We start from the raw sequence: 26,681 nt of genomic DNA, 5'->3' as shown, positions 1-26,681 counted from the left end.
CTCGGGACGCCGGAGCGGTGCCGGCCGGCCGCATCTCCGGTGGACGCCGCCGCTCGGGCCCTCTGGAGGCCGGCGCGCCGTGTCCGCGGTGAGGGCGGCCCCGGTCTGGGTGCGGGGCGGGTTCGGGGCGGTCGGGGCGCGCAGGCTGGGTGGGGGAAGGGGAAGGCCGCGGGTCCCTCGGCCTGGGCTCTGGGCTCTGTGCTCTCGGTCGCCGACGCTACCGTGCGGCTCGAGAGCCCGGCCCCGAGGCTCGCGGGCGGGGGGAGTCAGAGCGGAGCTGTCGGGAGGTGCGCTCCGGCCGCCGCCCCCGCATCGTCGGTCGGACTCCGGCAGAGCCGCGCGCTCAGCGTCGCCGCGGGGGCTGGTCGGCTGCAGCCTCTGGAGGGCGGGGTTCCGGGCGCGAGACCTGAGGTGCGGGGGTCCTTCGGTTGCGGTCTCCGGAGGGCGGGGTCCGGGTCGCGGGATCTGGGGTGCGGGGGGGCCGGGCCGCCGGGTCCCTCGGCTGCGGCCTCGGGAGGGCGGGGTCCGGGGCGCTGGGGGCGGGCCGCCGGGTCCCTCGGCTGCGGCCTGCGGAGGGCGGGGTCCCTCGGCTGCGGCCTCAGGAGAGCGGGGTCCGGGGCGTGCGGGGTCCCTCGGTCGCGGCCTCGGGAGGGCGGGGGCGGGCCGCAGGGCGTCTCTCGGCTGCGGCCTCGGGAGGGCGGCGCGGCGGGGGGGGGGGGTCCTTCGCCCGCGGCCTCGGGAGGGCGGGGTCCGAGGTGAGGGAAGCCTCTCGCGGGCCGCGGTGTGTGCGGGTTTTCTGGCTGCTCTATGCGCGCGGGTGAGGTGTTGAGAGGGGCGAGCTCTCGCTGCCTCTCTTCTTAACTGCCAGTCGCCTGGCCCTGCAGAGACTCGGCATTAGCACAGCGTGACTGTGAGGTTACTGCTGTTCGTGTGCCTCTTAGGGACCGCAGGCTCCCTCCTACGCTGCCGTCTTTTGCGTCCAGCAAACTGCCAGACGTGTCCTGAAGCTGTTAGAAGTGGTCACCAGAAGTGGGGGGACCAACAGCAGCGTAGCTTTCTAGGTGCTAATGTCTGTCCTCAGCACTGTTTGTGTTTTACAAATCATCCTAGTGCTGGGGCGCCTGGGTGGCTCCGTCGGTTAGGCGCGGGACTCTTGATTGCCGCTCAGGTGGTGCTCCCGGGGTCGTGGGATCCAGCCCTGCCTGGGGCTCTGCTGGGGTGGAGCCTGCTGGAGATTCTGGCCTTCTCTCCGCCCCTCCCCTGCTCGTCTGTGTCTCCTTCTCAAAATAAACATTTTTAAAAAAGGAACAGAGAAATAAATACTAAAATTATTTTTAAAAAAGGTATAATCAGTGCTCATGGGGTATGTTGCATTTATTTTAATTAAGAGTTTTTCTAGTTGGAAAATTTTGGTGACTGTTTCTGGAGTTATCTGAAGTGTAAATCGTTTTTAGACTTAGTGAATACCCTGAACAGCCTATTAGTTGTTTACCATGAAAGTACAGTTTTCTAAAATAGCTTTTTTCTTCTTTCCAGATTTTCAGCCTTGAAGAGTCGACTCCCCCCCCCCCCCCTCCATTTCTTTCCCCTGCAGTAATCCCCTTATGGAGACTCCCATTACGGAGGAACTTTATAAAGGGATATAGTTTGAATTCTATAGAGTGTAATTTTGTGTGTGAATTACAGTTTTAAAACATTAAGCGTTTTCAGAGAAAAGCCTAGTAGGGTCAGTTACTGGTACATGTGCACAAATAGTAATTCTGTTTATGATGTTTTGTTAAGCATTTGTGGTAACACTAGAAACAATAAGCTGTTATCTTCATAAGTTGATTCGTCTCTACAAAATGAATATTTTATATACATGATTTCTAAATGAAAGATAGTTTATTGGCTTTTTAAATGCAGTGTAGAAGTTTCTCTCGTGGGAATTTTATGGTTAAGTAGTTGATGAAGAAAATACCTTCAACTGGTCAAGTATAATAAATTGGTAGGCAGAGTTAGGAAGAAAGACAACATAACGATGCTGCAGGAAGTAGAAACAGATATAGACAATATTTAACCAAGGTGGAAGAGTTCGCTTTAGGGAGATTTCGTTTTGTTTGACATCATACACACTAAACAGGATATAGGTTCAATAAAGCTTGTGGGTGTTGATATCCCCAGAAGTAGGTACTGAAGTTAATGTAACCCACTTAAGTGAATATTGTGATAACCTATGTGAAATTAGCTTTTAGATAATATGACTCAATGAAGACTTTAATTCTTGTTTATTAGAATAAAACAAGTTTTTAAAAAAAATGTTAAAGTGCTTGAAAGAAATCTGAGTATAGGTTTTCCCTCTTGAGGCATAATCAGTAATTATCTTGATAAACAGGCTTTGTCCCTTATAACTAAGAGTAAATTAAAGGCATAATTAAGGTACGTTGTTAATTTAGAATTTTGGGAATATCAGCCTCCTTGCAGAATCCAGCAGTTTTAACATACTTTCATTCGTGTATCAGCTTCTTTGAGGCCTTTATGTTAGTATAACACCAAATGATGTTATAATCTTAAACAGTACTAAATAGTACCTTGATACTTAAGGAAAGATACTCATCCCACCTGAGTGTAAACTCAGGTATAAATCCTGTAAAGAGGGTGTGGTGAACTTCACATAAGTAGGACCTTACTTGATTCTTTTTTACGGTAAAAAAAACAAAAAAACAAACAAAAAAAACCTAATATAGGGCGAAGAGTTGAGAAATTTCATGTGAAGGTTTTTAGCCATCAAAAAGTGAAATCGCTCATGCACAAAACTTCCCAGAGACTCGTGCCAGGTTCTTCTTGTCAGAGAATTAAGAGTACGATGGAAGATAGCACGATCTTCGCAAATCGGACAGTCGGCAGCAAGCAAAGAATACAGTATGACCTTTCATGTGAACTGTATAGGATGTCCACGTTTTCCACGTTTCCCGCCGGTGTTCCTGTCTCAGAAAGGAGTCTCGCGCGTGCTGGGTTTTACTACACTGGTGTGAAGGACAAGGTTAGATGCTTCTGCTGTGGCCTGATGCTGGACAACTGGAAGCATGGAGACAGTCCTATTGAAAAGCATAAACAGCTGTATCCCAGCTGTAGTTTTATTCACAGTCTGGTTTCTCTTACTAGTCTGGAATCCACCTCTAAGAATGCTTCTCCAATGAGAAACAGGTTTCCACATTTGCTGTCTCCCACTTTGGAACACGGTGGCACATTCAGTGGTTCTCATTCCAACCTTTCACCAAACCCTGTGAATTCTAGAGCACTCGAAGACTTATCCCCATTGAGGACTAACCCCTACAGTTACGCGATGAGTACTGAGGAAGCTCGATTTCTGACTTACCACATGTGGCCATTAACCTTCTTGTCACCCTCAGAGTTGGCGAGAGCCGGCTTCTATTACATAGGGCCTGGGGACAAGGTGGCCTGCTTTGCTTGCGGTGGCACTCTCAGTAACTGGGAGCCGAAGGATGACGCTCTGTCAGAGCATCGGAGACATTTTCCCAACTGCCCGTTTCTGGAAAATTCTCTGGAGACGCTGAGGTTTAGCATTTCAAACCTGAGCATGCAGACGCACGCAGCTCGGCTGAGAACGTTCGTGTGCTGGCCGTCGAGCGTCCCGGTCCAACCCGAGCAGCTCGCCAGTGCCGGCTTCTATTACGTGGGTGAGAGCCTAGCACAGCTGTGTGTTTTCTCCCGTTCCCTTCTGTTTACGTATTAGAACCTGCATGTTGAACTTCGGTCTGTTTTCTTTAGGTCGCAATGATGACGTCAAATGCTTTTGTTGTGATGGTGGCTTAAGGTGTTGGGAATCTGGAGACGACCCGTGGGTGGAGCACGCCAAGTGGTTTCCAAGGTAATTCTTCTGAAAGGTATTTCTGCACAAAACCCTGGGCTTACAAGGGGTAGACGTCCTTGAGTGGTTTATGTTTACGTTTCAGTATATCAAAGCTGCTTTTATGCCGTTGGGGAACATTTTAAAATCCCGAATGTTAGTTAGCGTTAATTATTTTGATGAAAAGTGTTTCAGAATGTTCTCTTCTTTTGTAAGCCATGTATTCAGGATGTAGTTTAACTTTTGATGATTGGTTTACCATTTTGGCCCTGCGTTTTATTTATGAGGTTCCCATTTTGCTTTAAAGAAATCTTAAGGATTACAAGGATATGTAAAATAGCACGAAAGAACATACATAGGAAAAAAGGAAAAAGAATAAGAAGGGACATAAAATGATTTAGAGAAGACCTACAAATACATAGAATAAAAGCTGATTAAGTTTGGTTATGATTGTAAATTATTTTTTTCTCTACGGTTTATCTTTTTTTTTTAACTGTATTTATTTATTTTGAGAGAGAGAATATGCTGGTCAGGGGCAGAGAGGGATGGGGATAGAGGATCTGAAGCCGGCTTTGTGCTGACAGCAGAGAGCCCAGTGCGGGACCTCGAACTCCGGAACCGTGGGAGCATGACCTGAACTGACATTGGATGCTTTACTGACTGAGCCCCCTGGGTGCCCCCTTTACGGGTTATCTGTGATCTGTTGCTCATCTCCTGTTAGTCACAGTGTCTCTAGTGGTGTCTCTTGTTTTATACTGTCGCCTACAAAGAATTGAGAGGCCCTGTTGTTAGTGGAAATAGAACTAGAAATTTTTCGTTTTTGAGGAGCTGTGTGAACTTGGATGGACGGCGTGTGACCCATTTGAAACTCTGTCCTCATCTCTATAATGGGGGCGTTGGATTAGACAACTTTTTTACATTGTGGTTAAGAACAGATAACAAAATTTATCACTTTTACCATTTTTAAGTCTGTAGTTCTGTGGCATTAAGTGCGTTCACATCGTTCCTCTTCATTACCACCCTCCATTTCCAGATTTTCTCACCTTCCCAAGCTGTCACCTGTACCCATTGCTCCCACCAGGACTCTCCTTCCCGTCTCTGAATCTGACTGAGCTAGTTACCTCATGTAGGTGGGATTGCACAGCACAGTGTTGTGACCTGTGAGTGCCTTTCACTGTAATGAGTCGTCTCTTGAACCCCTTGAAGAAACTGAAACATCCTTTTGTCATTTTTGTGTGATACAGTAAAAAAGAAACCTGAAGTAAGAAATATTTTATTATGGATCAGTACATTGTTAAAAGTTATGTTTTAAAATTTTATCTTTAAATTCATAATAGAACATTTGACTTTTTAACTCTCAAAGTGACCTATATCTTGGTTAAGTTATGTATTTAGGAAAAAGCATATTGTCAGAATTTTAAATGATTTGATTATGCCTAGCTCCAGGGGGTTGTGTACACATAAGTTGAAATTTAATACTGTATGAAAAAAACAAAAACAGCTTTCCTGTTCCAGTGTTTGAATTACTGCATTTTGTCCTTTATAAAGTAAAACCAAACCAAACCTTGGTTTATTTCTGTCATTTGTGTTTTTAGATGGCTAAATAAGGGAAAAGGGTGCTTTTAGTAAACCGTCTGAAAACAGCAAATTTCAATTGGGGATAACCTTTAATCTCAGTAAATGAGAAACCAAAATGGATTAATTGCTAATCACTGTATTGTAACAGTTCATTCGTCAAATATTTGAGTGCCTGCTGGATGCTATTATAGATACCGGAGACATAGCAGTGACTAAGACAAATCTGTCTTTATCAGATTTATTAGAGGAGGGGAGATATATTAACCAGGGTTCATTTTACTTCCTGCTGTAATCATCAGGAATATAAATTGATTGGTCCCAGAATAAAAATAAATTAAAACCGTGTGAAGACCGAGAACATAGTGACAACCAGCTGTTTTATCTCGTTGACAATAAACTTAAGTTTTGAGCAAGCCTTGGATGATGTCTGTTGATTTTACCCAGTCACCAGGTGAAGGGCATTTGGGTTTTTCTCACCGTGGAGTGATACTGAATGAAGCCGCTGTAAACAATTGGGAACATACGTTTTCCTTTTGCTTGGGTGGATAGTTGAGCGTGAGATCGGTGAGTTGTAAGGCAAGTTTTAAATTCCTGAGAACCCCTCTATTGTTTTCGGAAGCCCGCCCGTGGTGTGGGAGATCCCCAGGCGCTCATGTTCTTCCCTGCGATTGGGATCAGCAGGTGGTTTTATTTTAGCCGTTCTCGGAGGTATGTCGTGGTATTTCGCTGCGATTTCAGCGAGCATTTCCTTAATGGTTAATGATGGTGAGCTTCTTATTTGTCATCTACATATGTTTTTTGGTGAAATGTCCAAATCTTCTTGCCCATTTTAGTTTTAATTGTTAAGCTTTGAAAAGTTCTTAAATTCTGGGTACACGTTCTTTATCAAGAGTGTTTTGCCAGCTTTCGGCTTGTGGCTGGTCTTTTCATTGTTTTAACAGTGGGTTTTAAGGATGGTAGTTTTTCAGTTTTATCTGGATTATGCTTTTGATCTCTTTGCTAAGAAGTCTTAATTGACCTAGGGACAAGAGAATTTTCTACTGTTTTTCTTCTAGAAGTTACATTGCCTTAGGGTTAAAGCTTAGTTCTGTGTTTCTTTGTTAGTTGACTTTCGCCTGTAGTATGGCAAACAAAGGTGGAGGTTTTTTTTTTTTTTTTGCACATGGGTATTGAGTTGTTTAGAACCAATTTATTGAAAAACAAAAGGAATGGAATGCAGGTTACTGGGAACGTCTTTAACAAGTTGTGGTTTGTAAGCAAGAATTTGGGAGACACTGTATGTAGATAGAAATACTTGCGTATTTTTTGGAGGGAGGGTTTGTGCTTCACATGTAATCACATATAATGGAAGAGTGGACCCTGGAGAAAGATCATTAGTTACTTTGTTGTGAAAGACTATATCTTAGAAATACCAAATTACAGTTTCTGAAACTATGTGAAACCCCAAAAGTGAACTGACCAGAACAGCATTTTTCAAGGTTTACCTTGTGCTCCCTTTGAGGTTCAAACCCTTCCATTGTTGTTGTGTGTTAATGTGGTTAAATAGAAAATACCAGAATGCATCAATACGTAGTAAGAGTTAGTAGTGTTATACGAGGATTTTTTTTTTTCTGTTTGATATGTACAAATGCATACATATTTGTGTTGTGATGTAAAATATTTATACTCGGGGGCACAGTTTGAAAGCCACTTTTCTAGAATGATCAGGTTATATTTTTGGTATATAATACTTGTTGAAAGTAATTTTTCTCCTTTTTTTTTAGGTGTGAGTTCTTGATTCGCATGAAGGGGCAGGATTTTGTTGATGAGATTCAAGCTCGATACCCTCACCTTCTTGAGCAGGTCAGTAAGTTATATTTGGCAACACTGAATTCTCTTAAATAATAATAACCAAAAATTATTATGAATAATATTTACATCTGTTTTCCTGTAAATTATGGTTAATTTATGTCCAATTAGTGAGATCTGTAGTTTTACTTTTTGTAACTACGTTGTTCAAGGCTTTTTAGAAAAGGTTTTTTGCTTTTATAGTCTTTTGAAAAATCATTCTGCCCCTGTACAGATTTGTGGTGCAATTGGAGGAGGATCTGTAGTGTTTCCTCTATCTTTTCAAGAAAAAACAAACCAACCAACTTGTTAGGAGTTTGGAATCACTGACAGTGACCTAGCTGAAATACACCTTTTCAGTGGAATGAGAAGCCATTCATATTTGTTCCTCCTTTCCTGAAACTACAGAAATACTTGAACTTTAATTTGGAAGTAGGTGAAGTTTATGGGGATTTTTATGACGGTTAAGGTGAAACAAAGCAAAGTAAGTTTATAAATTATCTAGTTTTCGGATGATTATGTACATTACTTAAGGTACACTGATCTTAATGGTGCGCTGTTCAAGGTTGAGAGTTCCGATTTTACCTATTAATTTTTCTTTTGTTTCATAGCTTTTGTCAACTTCAGATACTCCTGGAGATGAAAATACTGATCCACCAAGTACGTATGAAAATATTCCAAATATAGAATGGACATTTTTATAAGAATGTTAAACATGAAAGGATGTAAAGAGAATTTGATTTATGAGGACATAGGAAAAAGTGTAGGGAAGTTAACAAATACGACATATTTACTAAGATTCATGACCCTTCTAGAGGATTCTGGCAGGTATACTAATCTTTGTTCTTTTTTTAAAAAAATTTTTTTTTTCAACGTTTATTTATTTTTTTGGGGACAGAGAGAGACAGAGCATGAACAGGGGAGGGGCAGAGAGAGAGAGAGGGAGACACAGAATCAGAAACAGGCTCCAGGCTCTGAGCCATCAGCCCAGAGCCTGACGCGGGGCTTGAACTCACGGACCGCGAGATCGTGACCTGGCTGAGGTCGGACGCTTAATCGACTGCGCCACCCAGGCGCCCCACTAATCTTTGTTCTTAAAGTGCTGACGTTGCAACTGGGGAGACCAGACGCCTGCAGAAGAGACCTGAGCATCACAGGTAGCTCACAGGTACCAGATTAGAGGTGTGAGCAATACGCCCCCCGTAGAGGGGAAGCTTGCCACGAGCTGGTGTTTTTGAAAAGGGTTAGTTGACATGATGGAAGACTTACGCTACACGTTAGTTATTTATGAGGTATGTAGTATTCTAGTGCAAGGATAGGCATTTAGTTAACATATGTAAGTTACATCCGTTAGTGTGTCCAAAATAGTGAAGGTGACAGTCCATGGTTTCTGCCCTGCACTGAGAAAGGGGTGTTCTGTTGGTGGTACGCCACTGAAAGGAATATTGTCAGAATTGCAGCGGGACCAGAACGAGGTGACCATGATGCATATGGGTCTTGGGAACCATGACATGGGAGGGTTGTTGAGGGTTTGGAATTGGTGTTTGACATAACTCCTTCCTGTATGTTAGAACTGGAAAAGCTACCGGGGCCGAGTGGTCTTGGGCCGCCCTGCCGTGATTCCCTCAGAAAATGACATGGCCTCTCTCCCTAAGTTTCGACACCCTCTTCCCTGACTTCCTCGCAGCTCATAGCCTTGCTTCACGGGTGCAGAGAGAACTGCTCCGTCTCCCCTAGCAGAGTCAGCGTCCGCAGGCCCTCCTAACGTCTCCTGTCCATTCCCTCTTGAAAGAACTGAGGCCAGCTCTTGAACTTGGCCTTTGTCCTCGTATCTCAGACCTGCTGCCAGTGTTAAGATCTTGGCTGGGGCAGTGACCTTCCCTTTCTGTCTCCAAGTTACTTACTTCATCGTGCAAACTTCCTGTGCCATCGCCACCCTAACAGGACCTTTTCTTGCACCTGTGTTGTCTTCTAGCTGTTGTCTCACTTCTTGGCTTCCTTTTACAACAAAGGAAGAATTTAATCTGAGCGTACGCTCTTCGTAGTCATTTTTTCTTCAGCTTACTCGACTGTAGGCTGTTATTGTCAGGGTCACCAAGAACCACCAGCTCAGTAAATGTACTGATCTGTCCTCAGCCTTAGAAACAGTTCAGTGCTTCATCCCTTTCGTCCCAGCTTTATTGGGATGTAACTGACATGCAGCACCATGTAAGTCTACGGTGTGAAGTGCACAGTTGAGCCACATTAAGATGAACACATTGGTCTCCTCACGTAATTTTAGTTTTTTTGTGAGATAAGAGCATTTAAGGGTTACTTTTTTAGTGACTTCAGAGTGTGTAATACAGTGTTGTCAGCTGTCGCCAATACACCGTACATCAGATCCTCACAGCATACTCCTCTGATAAAGTCCATCCGTGTTGCAAATGGTAGGATTTCCTTCTTTTTTATGGGTTAATAATACTCCGCTGTGTGCGTGTGCCTCCGCCTCCATTTTCTGTATTCATATCTGTTGATGGACACTTAGAGGTCGTCATGAACTGGCTATTGTGAATCCTGCAGTACACACGGGAGTGCAGATAAATGTTTGAGAGAGTGATTCCATTTCCTTCCGATACATATGCCGAAGTGGGATTGCTGGATCATTGGGAAGTTCTGTTTGTAATGTTTTCAGGAATCTTCCATGATGTTATCCACAGTGGCTGCATCAATTTACATGTCCACCAACAGTGCACCAGGGTTCCCATTTCTGCATTCTTGCTAGCACTTGTTATTTCTTGTCTTTTTGATTCTAGACATTTCAACGGGTGTGAGGTGATACCTCATTGTTTTGATTTGCATTTCCCATTGATTGGTGATGTTGAGCATCTTTTCATATGTCTCTTGGCCATCTGTATGTCTTTGGAAAAATACCTTCAGCTCCTCTGCCCATGTTTAAATTTTTTTTTTTTTCCCCTTGGAGTTCTGGGAGTTCATATACTTTTCGATATTAACCACTTCTCTCATACATGTTTGCAGATACTTTCTTTCACATACTTCCAGATACTTTCTTGCAGATACTTTTTGATACAGTGCCCTTGACTGGTTTTTGCTTTTGTTTCTTGGGCTTTTTAGCGTCCTATCCAAAAAATTCTGGTCACGGCCAGTGTCTGGGAACTTTTTATCTGTATTTCCTCCTAGGAGTTGTATGGTGTCAGAACTTATATTTAACTCTTTAATCCATTTTGAGTTAATTTTTGTGGTGGTAGAAGGTTTGGGTCCAATTTCATTCTTTTGCATATGAGTCTCTCGTTTTCCCAGCACTTTGTTGAAAAGACTCGCTTTTCCCTGTTGAATATTTTTGGCTCCCTTGTGAAATATTAGTTAACTATGTGCACGAATTTATTTTTTTTCTGAGCTCTCTGTTCTGTTCTATGGACCTTATATGTCTCTCTTTCATCCAGTACCATACTGTTCTGATTCCTGTAGCTTTGTGATTAAGTTTGAAATCGGGAAGTGTGGTGCCTCCAGGCTTGGTTGTTTTTTTTTTTTTTTGGTTTGGTTTTTGTTTTTTTCCTCCGTGATGATTGCTTTGGCTGTTTGGGATGAATTTGAGAAGTTTTCTTTTCTATTTCTGTGAAAAAGTGACCTTGGGATTTTGATAGGGATTGCACGGACTCTATAGATGGCTTTGGGTAGTATGGATATTTTCACAGTATTTTTCCAGTTCGTGAACATGGCATATCTTTCCACTTATTTTTGTCTTCCAGTTTTTTGTTTGTTTGTTTTTTTAAATCCGTGTCAGTGTACAGATCTTTAACCCCCCGGGCTAAATATTTTTCTTAAGTATTTTATTGTTTTATTGAGATACATTTGCTTTAATGCTACTATAAATGGGATTTTTTTCTTTCAGTGACTATGTTGTTAGTGTATAGAAATGTGACTTTTTAGTTCTACAGCTTTGTGAATTTGTTTATTGTAACTTTTTTTTGTTGGAGTCTTTAGGATTTTGAATATATAAGATCATGTCATCTTCAAACATACACAATTAAAACTTCATTTTTATTTCTCTTCTTGTCTAATTGCTATCGCTAGGACTTCCAGTACTAATAAAAGTGGAGAGAGTGGATACCCTTGTTTTATTCCTGATTTTAGAGGAAAAGCTTCTAGCTTTTCACCATTTAGCATGTTAGCTGCAGGTTTGTTATATATGGCTTTCATGTTGTGTCCTTCCATGTCCATGTTTGTCCTTTCTATATGCAATTTGTTGGGAACTTTTGTTGTGAAAGGGTGTTGCCTTTCACATGCAGATTTCTCAAATTTTGCATCTATTGAGTATTGAAAGGATCATGCGCTTTTTATCCTTTTTTCTATTAATGTTGTTTATCATGCTTACTCATTTGCATATGTTGAACTATCCTTGCATCCCTGGGATGAATCCCACTTCATCATATATGTGATCTTTTTTTAAAAAAAAATTTTTTTTTTTTTAACGTTTATTTATTTTTGAGACAGGGAGAGACAGAGCATGAATGGGGGAGGGTCAGAGAGAGAGGGAGACACAGAGTCTGAAACAGGCTCCAGGCTCTGAGCGGTCAGCACAGAGCTCGATGTGGGGCTCGAACTCACGGACCACGAGATCGTGACCTGAGCCGAAGTCGGACGCCCAACCGACTGAGCCACCCAGGCGCCCCTATGTGATCTTTTTAATAGGCTGTTGAATTCAGTTTGGTAGTATTTTGTTGATAATTTTTTTTAAGTTTTTATTTAAATTCCCATTAACATATGTATAGTGTATTAACATACACTAGTTTCAGGTGTACAGTATAGTGATTCGACACTTCCACACATCACCCGGTGCTCATCATAGCAAGTGTCCCTCCGCTTATCCCCATTACCTGTTTTCCCCATCCCCCCACCCACCCTTACTCTGGTGACCATCAGTCTGTTCTCTGTAGTTAAGAGTCTATTTCTTGGTTGGCTGTCTATTTTCTTTCATTTTCTTGTTTGTTTCTTAAATTTCACATGAGTAAAACCATACAATATTTGTCCTTCTGACTTACTTTGCTTAGCGTAATACACTCTAGGTCTATCCATGTTGTTGCACATGGCAAGATCTCATTCTTTTTGATGGCTGAGTAATACTCGATTACGTATACATGCCACATCTTATTTCTTCATTCATCAGTTGGTGGACACTTGGGCTGTTTCCATAATTCAGCTGTTGTTGATAGTGCTGCTGTAAACATTGGGGTGCATCTATCCCTTGGAATTAGTGTATCTGTATCCTTTGGGTAAATACCTAGTAGCACAATTGCTGGATGGTAGAATAGTTCTATTTATAACTTTTTGAGGGACCTCCATACTGTTTTCCAGAGTGGCTGCACCACTTTGCTTTTGCACCATCATCAGTGCAACATCTGTTGTTTTCTGTGTTAATTTTAGCCATTCTGACCAGTGTGAGGTGATACCTCATTGTGGTTTTGATTTGTATTTCTGTGATGATGAGTGCTGTTGAGCATCTTTTCATGTGTCTGTTAGCCATCTGGATGTCTTCTTTGAAGAAATGTCTATTCGTGTCATCTGCCCATTAAAAAAAATTTTTTTTTAATGTTTATTTTTGAGAGACAGAGTGTGAGCAGGGGAGGGACAGAGAGAGAGGGAGACACAGAATGTGAAGCAGGCTCCAGGCTCTGAGCTGTCAGCACAGAGCCTGATTTGGGGCTCGAACCCACAAGCCACCAGATCATGACCCGAGCCAAAGTCGGACGCTTCACCAACTGAGCCACCCAGGTGTCTTCTGCCCTTTTTTTTTTTTTTTTTACAAGTTTTTTTTATATGTTTTGGACACTAAAGCTTTATTAGATAACGTCATTTGCAAATATTTTCTCTTTAGGTTGCCTATTAGTTTTTTTGATTGCTTCCTTTGCAGAAGCCTTTTGATGATGTCCCCATAGATTATTTTTGCTTTTATTTTCCTTGCCTCAGGAGACATATCTAACAAGTTGGTATGGCAGATGTCAGAGGTTGTTGCGTGTGTTCTCTAGAATTTTCATGGTTTCCTGTCTCACTTTAGTCTTTTATCCATTTTGAATTTAGTTTGGCTGAAAAGTGGTCCAGTTTCATTCTTTTGCATGTTGCCATCCAGTTTTCCCAACACCATTTGTTGAAGGGACATTCTTCTTCCCATTGGATATTCTTTCCTGCTTTGACACAGATTAATTGACCATATCGTGGTGGGTCCATTTCTGGGTTTTCTATTTGTTTCATTGTGCGATGTGTCTACTTTTGTGCCAGTTCCATAGTGTTTCCATTACTACAGCTGTGTTACAGAACTTGAAGTCCGGAATTGTGATGTTTCCAGCATTGTTTTTTTGTGGTTTTTTGTTTGTTTGTTTGTTTGTTTTGTTTTCCAAGGTTGCTTTTGCTATTGGGGGTCTCTTGTGGTTAGAGATTGCAAATGTTTAGATTGCTTTGGGTAGTATTGACATTTTCACAATATTTGTTTTTATGATCCTTCAGTATGGAATGTTTTCCCATTTCTTTTGTCTCCGGTTTGTTTCATCAGTATTTTATAGTTTTCAGAGTACAGATATTGCATCTCTTTGGTTAGGTTTATTCCTAGGTATCTTCTTATTGATGCAATTTTAAATGGGATTGATTCCTGAATTTTTCTTTCTTTTTAATTATTGATTTATAGAAATGCCACAGATTTCTCTACATTGATTTTGTATCCTGTGACTTCACTGAACTTGTGTATCAGTTCTAGCAGTTGTTTGCTGGAGTCTTTTGGGTTTTCTATCTAGAGTGTCATGGTATCTGCACATAGTGAAAGTTTGACCTCTTCATTGCTGATCTGGATGACTTATTTCTTTTTGTTGATTAATTGCTGTGGCTAGGACTTCTAGTACTGTATTAAATAACAATGGTGAGAGTGGACATCCCTGTCTTGCTGACAATAGAGGGAAAGCTCTCAGTTTTTCTTCCTTGATCATGATAGTAGCTGTGGGATTTGCATATATGGCCTTGATGATGTTGAGTTGTATTGCTTCCAAACCTACTTTATTGAGGCTTTTTTCATGAATGGATGTTATATTTTGTCAGATGCTTTTTGTTTCTGTTGAAAAGATCATATTGTTCTTACCTTTTATTAATGTGGTGTATCAAATTGAGTGATTTGTGAATTTTGAACTATCGTTGCAACCCAGGAATAAATCTCACTGATGATGGTGAATGATTGTTTTAATGTATTGTTGGATTTGATTTGCTCATATTTTGTGGAGAATTTTGCAACTGTGTTCATCAGGCGTATTGGCTTGTAATTGTCTTTAGTGCAGTTTTTGTCTGATTTTGGTATCAGGGTAAAGCTGGACTAATAAAAGGAATTTGGAAATTTTCCTTCCCCTTTAATTTTTTGGAATAGTTTGAGAAGAATAGTATTCACTCATCTTCAAATGTTGGTAAGAACTCACCTGGGAAGCCATCCGGCCCTGGACTTGTGTTTGTGGGGAGTTTTCTGATTACTGATTGAATTCCTTTGCTGGTTATTGGTCTCTTCAAGTATTCTATTCTTCCTGTTTCAGTTTAGGTAGTTTATAGGTTCCTAGGAATTTATCCACTTCTTTCAGGGTTGTCCAATTTGTCACATATAGTTGTTCATCATATTCTGTTATACTTGTTTGTATTTCTGTGGTGTTGGTTCTTTTTCCTCTCTCATTTGTGATTTTATTTATTTTTAGGTCCTTTCTCTTTCTTTTTTTTTTGATAAGTCTGGCTGGGGGGTTATCACTTTTAATTAAGTTTTTCAAAGAACCAGCTCCTGGTTTCATTGATCTGTTCAATTTTTTTAGTTTCTACATCATTTATTTCTGCTCTGGTCTTTATTGTTTCCCTTTTTGTGCTGCCTTTAGACTTTGTCGTTCTTTTTCTAGCTCCTTTAGGTGTAATGTTTGGTTGTGTATTGGAGATTTTTCTTGCTTCTTGAGCATGTTCTTTTTTTTTTTTAATGTTTATTTAATTTTCTTTTTTTCTTTTTTTTTTTTTCAACGTTTATTTATTTTTTTTGGGACAGAGAGAGACAAAGCATGAACGGGGGAGGGGCGGAGAGAGGGAGACACAGAAACGGAAACAGGCTCCAGGCTCCGAGCCATCAGCCCAGAGCCCGACGCGGGGCTCGAACTCCCGGACCGCGAGATCGTGACCTGGCTGAAGTCGGACGCTTAACCGACTGCGCCACCCAGGCGCCCCATCGTTTATTTAATTTTAGAGGAAGAGTGCATGAGCATGAGCAGGGGGGAGGGGCAGAGACAGGGGAGACTGAGAATCCCAAGCAGGCACAGGCCTGCATCTCCAGAATTGTGAGCTCATGACCTGAGCTGAAATCAAAGTTGGGTGCTTAACCGACTGAGCCCACCCAGGTACCCCTGGTAGCATGTTCTTTAACCTCCATGTATTTGTGGTCTTTCAGTTTTTTCTTGCAGTTGACTTCTAATTTCATAGCAGTGTTGTCAGAACACATGCATGATGATCTCACTTTTTTGTGCTTGTTGATTTGTGACCTAATATCTGATCTCTTCTGGAGAATGTCCCATGTGCACTTGAAAAGTATGTGTGTTTTAAGAGACTCTTAAATATTGAGAACAAAGTGAGGGTTGATGGGGGGTGGGGAAGAGGGGAAAGTGGTGATGGGCATTGAGGAGGGCACTGTTGGGATGAGGTCTGGGTGTTGTGTGGAAACCAATTTGACATTAAATAATATTTAACATATAATTCTGTTCAGATGATGTGTCCGTTGATGTAAGTGGGGTGTTAAAGTCCTCTACTATTATAGAACTATAATCAGTGAGTCCCTTTCTGTTATTAATAGTTTTATATATTTGGGTGCTCCCGTGTTGGGGACATAAATATATAAAGTTGTTATCTTGTTGATTGTCTCCTTTGTTATGATATAATGCCTTTCTTCATCTGTTGTTATGGTCTTCTGTTTAAAATCTAGTTTTATATAAGTAGTGCTACCATGGTTTTCTTTAGACGCCCGTTTGCATGATAAATGTTTCTCTATCCCCACTTTTTAAAAAAAAATTTTAAATGTTTTTTCATTTATTTTTGAGAGTCAACGAGAGTGAGAGCGAGCACAAGCAAGAGAGGGGCACAGAGAGGGGGAGACACACAGTCCAAAGCAGGCGCCAGGCTCCGAGCTGTCAGCACAGAGCCTGACGTGGGACTTGAACTCATGAACCATGAGATCATGATCTCAGCCAAGTAACCGACTGAGCCACCCAGTCGCCCGTCTATCCTGCTTTGAATCTGCAGGTGTCTTTATGTCCAAAAGTCTTACAGTCAGCATATAGATAAATCTTGTGTGTTGTTGTTGTTGTTGTTTTTTAATCCATTCTGATACCTTATTTATTTTTTTTTATTTTTTTTTTACTGGAGACTTTAGTACATTTACATTCAGAATAATTGTCAATAAATAGGAATTCAGTGCCTTTTTATTACTTTGTTTCTGGAGGTTTTCTCTGTTCCTTTGTTATGTTTGTCACTTTTGGTCTCTCCTTTCCACTCAGAGTCCCCTTTCGTATTTCTTGCAGGGCTGTGGGCAGTGTTTGGTCCCTGGCCTGAGTGTAGCGAGTTTTAACGATGTTTACTCTGGTCTGCTTGTGAAGTGAGACCTGTCACCACCTCCATTGGAACTAAAGCTCTGCAGAGCTCTCTGGTTCGGAGATGTGGTGTGGGTGGGTGTTTTCTATGTGGTGTGGGCAGGTGTTTCTGTCTGTCTTCTGAGGAAGGAGTCGCCCACACTGGGATTGAGGCAAACCTGACTGAGAAGGGTAGTACTGGTAGAGCGCAGGGGCGTGGGATCTGGTGTAAGCAGGTTAGGCAGCCAGTGTGGGCGCTGTGCTGTTTACTGCAGGTGGCTCTCTGTTGATGCAGAGAGGCAGGGGAGGGAAGGCCACCAGCTAGCTCCTTTGTCCCCTGGGAGGGAGAGGTGTCTCCCAGAATGCTGCCTCACAGGCAAGCCACGTGTGCCCCAGGCATTTTTCAGATCCTGTTTCCATGCTGGCCGCCTCCAGGTTGTTTGCCTGCCTTTTCCCCAGGTAACTCTTAGGGGCTCCATCTCAGTCAAGCCCTCTGACCTTTGAAACTCCAGGCTTTAAGCCCTCCTGGTGGTAAGAATTCATGAAAATCAGCCCCTCTGATTTTCCAAGCCAATGGCTTTGGGGAAACATTCTCCTTGTGCATTCACCTGTGTGTTCCTCTCTCTCTCTCCCTTCTCTGCAACCATGCCCAACCTGCCCCCCCCCCCCATCCACAGCACCTATGATCCATTTCCCCCCCAAACCATGTCTGTACACTTGTTACCTTCCTCAGTTGTGATTTCTTCTCTCCCTTGAGTTGTAGAGTTTGTTCTGTTAGTCTTGAGGTTGATTTCTGGATATGGAGGATAATTTGATAGTTACCTGGTTGTGTTGGAGGGATGAGATGAGCCTGGGGTCCTCCTACGCCACTGCCATTTTAGCCCTCACCGTCCCCAAGAATTTTAGTGTCTGTGTTCATTAAGGATATTGGCCTGTGGTTCCTATTCATGTAGTGTCCTTATCTATCTTCAGTGTCATGCTGCCTCATGAAATGAGTTTAGGATTGTTCCCTCTCTTCATCTTTTTGAAAGAGTTTGAGAAGGATTGGTGTTAATCCTTTTTAAAATATTTGGTAGAATTCATGAATTCAGTCATCTAATATTTGACTTTTCTTTGTTGTGAGGTTTTTATTACTGCTTCAGTCATCTTAGTTGTTATTGGTCGGTTCAGATATTTTATGTTTTCCTGATTTCAGTCGTGGTTAAGTTGTAGGTTTTTAGGGATTTATCCATTTCATATAGATTGTTTAGTTTGTAATGTTCACAGTAGTCTCTTAGGATCTTCTGCATTTTTGGATGTGTTTTAATGTGTTCTCTTTCATTTATAATTTTGTATGAGTCTTTTTTTGTAGGTTAGTCTTGCTAGAGGTTTGTCATGTTTTTGTATATCTTTTCAAAAAAACCCAATTGTTAGTGTCACTGTTTTTTCCTACGGTCTTTACAGTTTCTGTGTCACTTACTTCTGCTCTAGTCTTTAATATTGTCTTCTTTCTGCCCACCATGGGCTTAGTTCATTCTTTTTTTGCATTCTTTTTTGTTTTTTGTTTTTTAAAAAATATTCAAGTGTTCTGTGTCTTTTAATTCGAGAACTTAGTTCATTTACGTTTTAAAGTCATTACTGGTAATGTAAAGACATTTGAATTCCTTTGCTCATTTCTTCCTCTCTGGCTGCAGTTCTTTTTAATTTATTTTTTGTAGTAGTATGCTTTTAATTAATTTTTCTTTACATTTTGTGTATCTATTCTAGGTTTTTTCTTTGTGTTCACATGAGGTTTAACCTAAAACAAAGTATAGATGTAAGTCTGTTTTAAGCTGGTAACAACTTACACTTTTATTATCTTTACAGTACATTTTACACTGTTGATGCCATACTTTATATCTTTTCCTATTTTGTATCTATTCAAGTTATTTTAGCTGTAGGTATTATTTACTTAGTTATTTTTTAAGTAGGCTCCACACTCATCATGGAACTTGAACTCACAACCCTGAGATTAAGACCAGAGCGGAGGTCAAGAGTCGGGTGCTTAACCGACTGAGCCACTCAGGTGCTCCTAGCTGTACTTATTATTACTACTGTCCTTTAGCTTTTATACCAGAGGAATGGTTACATGGTAGGGAATCCTGAATTTGGCTGATTGTCTACCTTCACCAGTAAATTGTGTGCTTGTTTATGTTTTCATGTTACTGAGTGTCCCTTCAGCTTGCCCAACTCCCTTTAGCATTACTTGTGGGGCAGGTCTAGGGTGAAGAACTCCTTCAACTTTTGTCTGGAATGTTTTTACCTTTTCTTATTTTCTGAAGGACAGTTTTGCAGTTATTCCTAGTGTGGTTCTTGTCTTTTCACTCTTTAATGTATCCTGTCAGTCTCACCTGGCCTGCAGGGTTTCTCCAGAGTCTGCAGGTAGCCTGAGGGTGCCCCTTGTATACAAGGAATCTTTTTTTCCCTCAGTTTTCAAAGTTCCCTCTTTATCTTTGACTCTCAACATTTTGATTATTGCCTATCTAGAGGAATGTTTGGGTTGATCATGTTTAGGGTTCTCGGATTTTACTGTTGCCGGGTATCCATATCTGTCTCCTGATTTGGGACTTTTTAGTTATTATTTCTTTAAATAAGTTTTCTCCTGCTTTTTCTCTTCTGGAACCCCTGTGATGGGATATTCACTTGTTCGGTGGTGTCCTGTAATTCACATAGGCTTTCTTCACTTTTTTGTTCCTATAACCGGCTAATTTCAGATAATCTCCCTTCACTCTCAGATTCTTTCTTCTCCGTGGTCAAGGCAGTTACTAAAGACCTGTGCTGAATTTTCAGTGTATTTTTCAGCGCTAGGATTTTTTTTTTTTTTTTTGTGGTTTCTGTTTATTAAATTTCTAATTTTGTTCACGTATTATTTCATTTAGTTGCCTTCCTTTGTTCTCTTAAATTTCATTAAGTGTAAGATGATAACAGATTGTAGATCTCTGTTCATTTCTTTGGGGTAAATTCCTGGACCTTTATTGGTTTTCTTTGGTGTTGTCCTTTTGCCTGTTTTGCATGATCCGAGTAGCATTTCGGTGGTGTCCGCATTTGAAGGAAGAACCATCTTTTCTGGTCTTTACACTGGTTTTTGGCAGATAAAGACCTTTTCCTGTCTTTTCCCTTGGCCGATGCTTGGTTGGAGCCAGTTTCAAAGCTGTTGCTAGGTCTGTGGTGGAATCCGTGGTTGGTCTTGTTTCCAGCGGCTGGGGTTGGCATGGATCTGTCTGGTCCATCCCTTGTTGGGCGGTACTGCCTCCAGTGCCAGTACATTCTTCTGTAGGATGTTGGGATAAGGGTCTGCTTCAGTGTCCACAGTTGGGTCCTCAGACAGCACGGCCGTTACCATATACACAGATGGGCGTGGCTCCCTCTGGGTCCTCGGGAGGGCTCCTGTTTGGTCACTGATGGGTTCCTGGGTTGGCGGCACTGGCCCTGGACAATGGCTGAGAGGGGTTGGAACTGAGTCCCAAGGCTGTTTCAGGTCCTACAGCCAAGATTGAGGTCTGTAGACCTGGCTGTGGAGACACGGGTGGCCTTGTCTCCTGCTAGATGGCTTGGAGGGGCAGGACTGTTTCCTGATGGCATTTGGAGGCTGGAGCCATTTCAAGATCTGAGGTGGAGACAGGAGTGTCCTATGCCAGTTGTATTGCTGTGGACCGAGACTAGGGGAGCTGGAGCCAAGTACAGGGGTCCCTCAGGCACTCTAGGTGTGTACTGGGGATGTCTCTTGCTGGGTCCCAGGGCTAGCAGGCCTGTCTGCAGATTGCAGCTGGGATAGGTTGGAGCCTCTTTACGAGGTCCTTTCATAGTCTGCATTTTGACTGAATTTGGTGTGTTTATCTCTCGTGGCTCCCAGACTATGCCAGATCCAGTTCACAGGCAGTCTCAGTGTCTATAGACCTGTCTCTGTGCCAAAGCGTGGGTAGGCCTAGCTCCTCATTCTGTGTGTGGTGGGGTGCTGGTGCAGGGTCAGGCCGTGTGGGGTGCTGGTGCAGGACCAAGATGTAGGGGGTGCTGGTGCAGGACCAAAACGTGGGGGGTGCTGGTGCAGGGTCAGGCCGTGTGGGGTGCTGGTGCAGGACCAAGACATGGGGGGTGCTGGTGCAGGACCAAGACGTGGGGGGTGCTGGTGCAGGGTCAGGCCGTGTGGGGTGCTGGTGCAGGGTCAGGCCGTGTGGGGTGCTGGTGTAGGACCAAGACGTGGGGGGTGCTGGTGCAGGGTCAGGCCGTGTGGGATGCTGGTGCAGGGTCAGGCCGTGTGGGGTGCTGGTTCATGGTCAGGCCGTGTGGGGTGCTGGTGCAGGGTCAGGCCGTGGGGGGTGCTGGTGCAGGGTCAGGCTGTGTGGGGTGCTGGAATAGGACCAAGACGTGGGGGGTGCTGGTGCAGGGTCAGGTCATGTGGGATGCTGGTTCATGGTCAGGCCGTGTGGGGTGCTGGTGTAGGACCAAGACGTGGGGGGTGCTGGTGCAGGACCAAGCCAGATGGCCTGTATCCACGTCCTGAAGGGTATGGAGTTGTGCGTGGGTCTGTAGCCAGGACTGTCAGCCCTGTGGGTGCCCGCCCGTCTTGTTAAAGCAGTTCTTGATTTTGTACTCCACTGGGGTTTCAAAATCTGCTTGTATCTCAAAGCTTGCTCAGAAGCACTGTTGTTGACAGGTGGATTCCAAGTTGCTGTTGAGTCAAGATACATGTGGGGGGACATCTTACTCAGAAGTCTTGCTGACATGATTGTTCTGCATCCTTCTTAAGACATCTTCTCTGCTTGGCTTCCTGGACACCACATTCTCAGTTTTCCGCTATTTCTCTGTTTAATCATGAACAGTCTCCTTTGTGGCTCCTTTTTCAAACCACAAATGATAGAGTATCCCTCAACACTTGGCCCAAATTTATTTCTTCATTTTATGAGCTTCAGGCTGGCATGTCCACCTACATGTTTGAATCTCTACTTGACTATAGTGGGTATTTCAGGGTTAATATGACCAAAGTAAATCTTTTCTCTTGTCCGTCATCCCTTGGATTTGTTCCTTGTCTGGTCTTCCCTAGCTCTGTTAACGGCCCCCACCTGTTAAGGTCAAAAAGTTGACTCTGGGTAGGCATCATCCCAGTTTTTCTCTTTACTTTGTATATTTAATCCGTGGAGGTCTTTCCATCTCCTGCCTTCATACTGTGCCCCAGATCTCAGCGCCCCTGCCCAGCACGACTGTCCACGTGCCTTCATTGCCTGTGCCCCAGATCTCAGTGCCCCCATCCACCTGATGGAGACCTGTCATCATTGTCTGTCATAGTGTCCTGATTTGTCTCTTCATCCCATCCTACCTCATGAGAGTTGATCACAGAGCTGCCAGAGTCACCTTTGGGAAAAACAAATCAAATTTCGTCTTTCTTCTGCTTAAAATGTTTGCATAACATCCTAGCACATAGTAAAATACAAATGTGCAAGGCTCTACATGATCTGGGGATCATTGTATCTCTTGACTACTTGTCACTTATACATTTCTTGTATACATTGAGATGATTTTTGTCTTGTTTAGGGCTTTTACGGTTGCTTTTCTGTTTGCCTAGAGATTTTTTTCCAATACTCCTGGAGCTCCTTCTTCTGGTTCCCATATATGTTCTGGTGTTACTTCAGACAGCTTTTCCCCAGATGTTTGAACAAGGGAGTTGTTATTATGCCAGTTCTCCAGTAGGTGGCAGTCAGGTTTCTTTGTAATTTTCACGCAAGTGTCCCTGTTCCCTGGTAATGCTTTCCTGGCCATCATTTCCATTGTCTACCTGCCTCCTAGTTTATCTTACTCGTTTTCTTGTTTTCCACACCTGTCACTGTCTGATATCACATTACTTCTTCACCCACATTTTACATCTTGAGACATATTTTGCACAGACTGGTCTCCCATGTCACTCTCCTTCCCATATTGTTCTGATTCGTCTGTTCACCTCTGTAGATGCTGTTTATCCTTCAAGTCCAAACTCTGATGCCATCTTCAATGAAGTCTTTGTTGATCCCCCCCGCTTTCCTGGACTGTACCTACGTTTGTATAGTGTATTGTTCCCCAAAATGGCTGTGCCTCAGAATCATTTCGGGGATTTAAAAAAGACATGAATTCCTGAGTGCTGTCCTTAGCGAGTCTCTCATCAAGTAGGTTCCAGGACACAGCCCAGGAAGTGATATTTTGGAAAAGTGTATTACACTTGTTATAGTCTCACTTGTTATTACAGTCTCACTTGAACCTTCTTGAGTTGATACTTTTGTTGGAATTATAGGTAATTGGTGCATATAGCTCATATCCCTTACCAGGATATATGCCTGGTAAGGGACATACTGTTTTTCTCTGTATTTTTATGTTTGTGGAACTTACCATTAGTAACCTGTCTTTTCAAATAGTTGTTCATTTTGGGCCTGGAGAAAATTCCTCCGAAGATGCCGTCATGATGAACACACCCGTGGTGAAAGCGGCCTTGGAGATGGGCTTCAGTAGAAACCTGGTGAAGCAGACCGTTCAGAGCAAGATCCTGACGAGCGGGGAGAATTACAAAACAGTCAGTGATATTGTGTTGGCACTTCTTGATGCTGAAGATGAGACCAGAGAAGAAGAGAAGGAAAGACAAACTGAAGAGCTGGCATCAGGTGGGGAGTGTTAGTCACCTGCCTTATTGCCATGAGGATCCTGGGACTGGGTGACCCGATGCAGGCCTACCCGCCTCCGCTCACTGCTGGCGGCCGCGCGTCGTCTCCTTCTGCCCTGTGGGCTGTGCTGACGATCATTGACCGTGGCTTTCTAGGCTTTCTAAAATACGTTTATCTTTCAGTAACACCTGAGACTTATGCTAATCAGAGGATCTTAGCATCACTTTTCTTGAGCCGTATTGCTTTTCTTCTTGATATAGAACAGTTTTAAGTTGTTTTGAGAAAGGAAGATTTTAAAGTTGAGTGCAGGTTGTGTTTTTGTTTTTTTTTAAGATCACCTTCAAATCGTATTCTTAAAGCAGTATTTTAACCCTCTGATCCTTGCTGAGTGGTCCTTATACAGAAAATAGAGCTAGTGATGAAGTCCTAGGACTTGGTGAGCAGCCCCGGTGCAAGGGCACTATCTTGGTGTCCGTCCAGGTCAGGCTAAGCCCCCCGAGTGATCGCTCCTTCTGCAGTGTTAACTGAGCGCGAGCACCTGTGTCAAGTACTGTGCCGACTGTGGTGCTTGCTCGGGGCTCCCAGACTCGGTGTGGGGTCTAGGGGAGGCCCCGAGTTGAGCCTGCAGAGGGGAGGGAGGTGGTGTCTATAGTGTCCACTGGGGTTTGGGCTGGAGCTTTCGAGGAACCACAGGAGGAGTTGAGGACCTTACTCTGTCACGTAGGAAAGTATTTCAGGTCTGGTTTCTCAGGTGGTACAGATTTGTGTTTAAATCTGGGCTCTGTCAGCACGCTGCAGTTTCTGTAACCAGACGTCGGCCGTGTCCCCTGTGGAGTGGAGAGGACAGTGGCACACGCTGTGTGGGTCGCTCTAGGACGAAGGGAGAAGCTGCAAGCACCTGAAGACGCCTCGTGTTCACTCGATTGACCCGGAAGGGGTCGCGCTCAGGCTGGCAGCCAGGGGGCCTGGCCTGGGGGGGAGGCTCTGCGGTAGCCATGGACTCGGAGGGAGGAGCACTCTGCTGGGATGCTGGCTCTGCCGCCGGTGCTTTCTCTGACCGCAGGGACGGCAGTCGTTGCTGAGGCGGTGGTGTCCGCATTTGAAAGTGAGAACCGTCATACCTGCCTGGTTTACCTGACGGGATCTTTTTATCAAATACGGCAGTTGATGTGAAAGTGCTAATGAAATTAAAGTGATATAATGCAAATAGAAGTCAGTATTATTAGGGGCGCCTGCGTGGCTCAGTCGGTAAAGTGTCCGACTTCAGCTCAGGTCATGGTCCCACAGTTCTTGGGTTCGAGTCCCACTTCAGGCTGTGTGCTGACAGCTCGGAGCTTGGAACCTGCTTCGGATTCTGTGTCTCCCTCCCTCTGTGCCCTTCCTCCACTTGCGTGTGTGCGATCTCTCAAAAATAAACGTTAAAAAAACTTAAGTCAGTATTATCAGTTTCGCTGGGGGGTGGAGAAGTAGAGGTGGGAAGTTTCTACTGTCCTTTAAAATTCTCTTAGGTAGCAGGGTCATGAGACATGTAAGTATGTAGACTTTTAGAAGTGACAGGAACAGACACTGTGTGTTATGTGCGCTACACAATATGCCCTAGCTGTATCGTCCAGAAGTTTTCTAGATGATAGGCATTAAATCGCAAACAGGTAATTTTGTGCTTCTTTTTCAAGCTCCTATGTATTTACTGCCTGAACTGTTTGTAGGCTTGGTTGTTAGTGACTGTGTGTGTGCACACGGTTGGAACGTTTTAAAATCTAACGGATTTTTTTCCTTTTTTCTTTTTTAAATGAAGATGATCTGTCATTAATTCGGAGGAACAGAATGGCTCTTTTTCAACAGTTGACGTGTGTGCTTCCTATCCTGGATAATCTTTTAAAGGCCAATGTCATTAATAAACAGGAACATGAAATTATTAAGCAAAAAACACAGATACCTTTGCAAGCAAGAGAACTGATTGATACCGTTTTGGTCAAAGGAAATGCTGCTGCCAACATCTTCAAAAGCTGCTTAAAAGAAATTGACCCTACATTATATAAGAACTTATTTGGTGAGTTTTTGGTAAAATTATTTTAGAAACCTTTCAGATGATGTTCACTTTTAAGTTTGACAAACAAGATAAATGTAATTCACAAACTGTAGTCGATAAATGTAACTCGCTCTAAGAAAAGGAAGATTTCATCACGGACGTAGTAGGGCTACGTGCTTCTTGACAGTCTGTAGGTGGAACCTGTGTTCACTAGACAGCGGGTGGGGAAGAACGAGCAGGTGAAGCCACCTTCTGTTTGGTAGAATAATGCTTTTTGTTGTTTTTCTTTCCTTAGTGGACAAGAATATGAAGTATATTCCAACAGAAGATGTTTCAGGTAAAACAAAATTCAGACCCAAGACCAACCTGAAATATTACCGTGGTTAAAATTTCTAACGGGAATTAAGTAGGAACTGAATTTCACTCAGGTGTTCTGTTCGTCTCAGGTCTGTCGCTGGAAGAGCAGCTGAGGAGGCTGCAGGAGGAAAGAACCTGCAAAGTGTGCCTGGACCGAGAAGTGTCCATAGTGTTCATTCCCTGCGGCCACCTGGTGGTGTGCCAAGACTGCGCCCCTTCCCTCAGAAAATGCCCCATTTGCAGGGGTATAATCAAGGGCACCGTCCGGACCTTTCTCTCATAAAAGAAAAACCGTATGTTTGCTTATGTAGAAAAGTGTCGAAAACATTGTTGAACATTTGAAGCCATCCGGAGTATAGAAAGAATGATTGTTCTTTAATTATGACACTTGTAATCTGCTTTGGTACTAGTGGTCTTGTTTCAAAAAATAGTATCATTTATCCTATTTAATGCTAGTCTTTATTGCTACAAAAGGGGAGGTTTCCGTTTGGCGGGCCCTAGTGCCATACGTGTGTGAGCACAGGCGTAGCCTCAGCGCTGGGGAGTCACTGCAGCAGTGCCTGGTGTTGGAATTCTTTCTGGAGGCTTTGAGTGCTGCATTAGCATGTAGTGTAAAAGAAACGGACACCAGGAGCTCTGGACTTTCCCCAAATCCTGGTGCCAAATTCTCTCTGGTGTTTTTTCATTTGTGTTTTGAAATAAGTGTGTTTTTCTTACTGGTACATAAGCTTTTTCTTAATTTGTGAGAAACATCTTAATAAAGTTCTTTAAAAAGATTGCACCAT

General features: G+C 43.1%; 1 protein-coding gene across 1 annotated transcript; it reads left to right on the top strand.

Annotated features, from left to right (window-relative positions):
- Window positions 1–26,681, top strand: BIRC2 (baculoviral IAP repeat containing 2). Its single transcript, XM_027051933.2, has 9 exons — window positions 1–88; window positions 1,537–3,680; window positions 3,772–3,871; window positions 7,192–7,270; window positions 7,867–7,915; window positions 23,268–23,510; window positions 25,306–25,560; window positions 25,835–25,876; window positions 25,986–26,681. Exons 2-9 carry the CDS (start codon window positions 2,786–2,788, stop codon window positions 26,177–26,179), a joined length of 1,857 nt encoding a protein of 618 aa, XP_026907734.1. The 5' UTR covers window positions 1–88; window positions 1,537–2,785; the 3' UTR covers window positions 26,180–26,681.

The sequence above is a fragment of the Acinonyx jubatus genome, chromosome D1 (genome assembly GCF_027475565.1).
Source record: "Acinonyx jubatus isolate Ajub_Pintada_27869175 chromosome D1, VMU_Ajub_asm_v1.0, whole genome shotgun sequence".
NCBI classification, from domain to species: Eukaryota; Metazoa; Chordata; class Mammalia; order Carnivora; family Felidae; genus Acinonyx; species Acinonyx jubatus.
The sequence above is the reverse complement of the archived record's forward strand: the minus strand, read 5'-3'. Positions and strand labels throughout refer to the sequence as shown.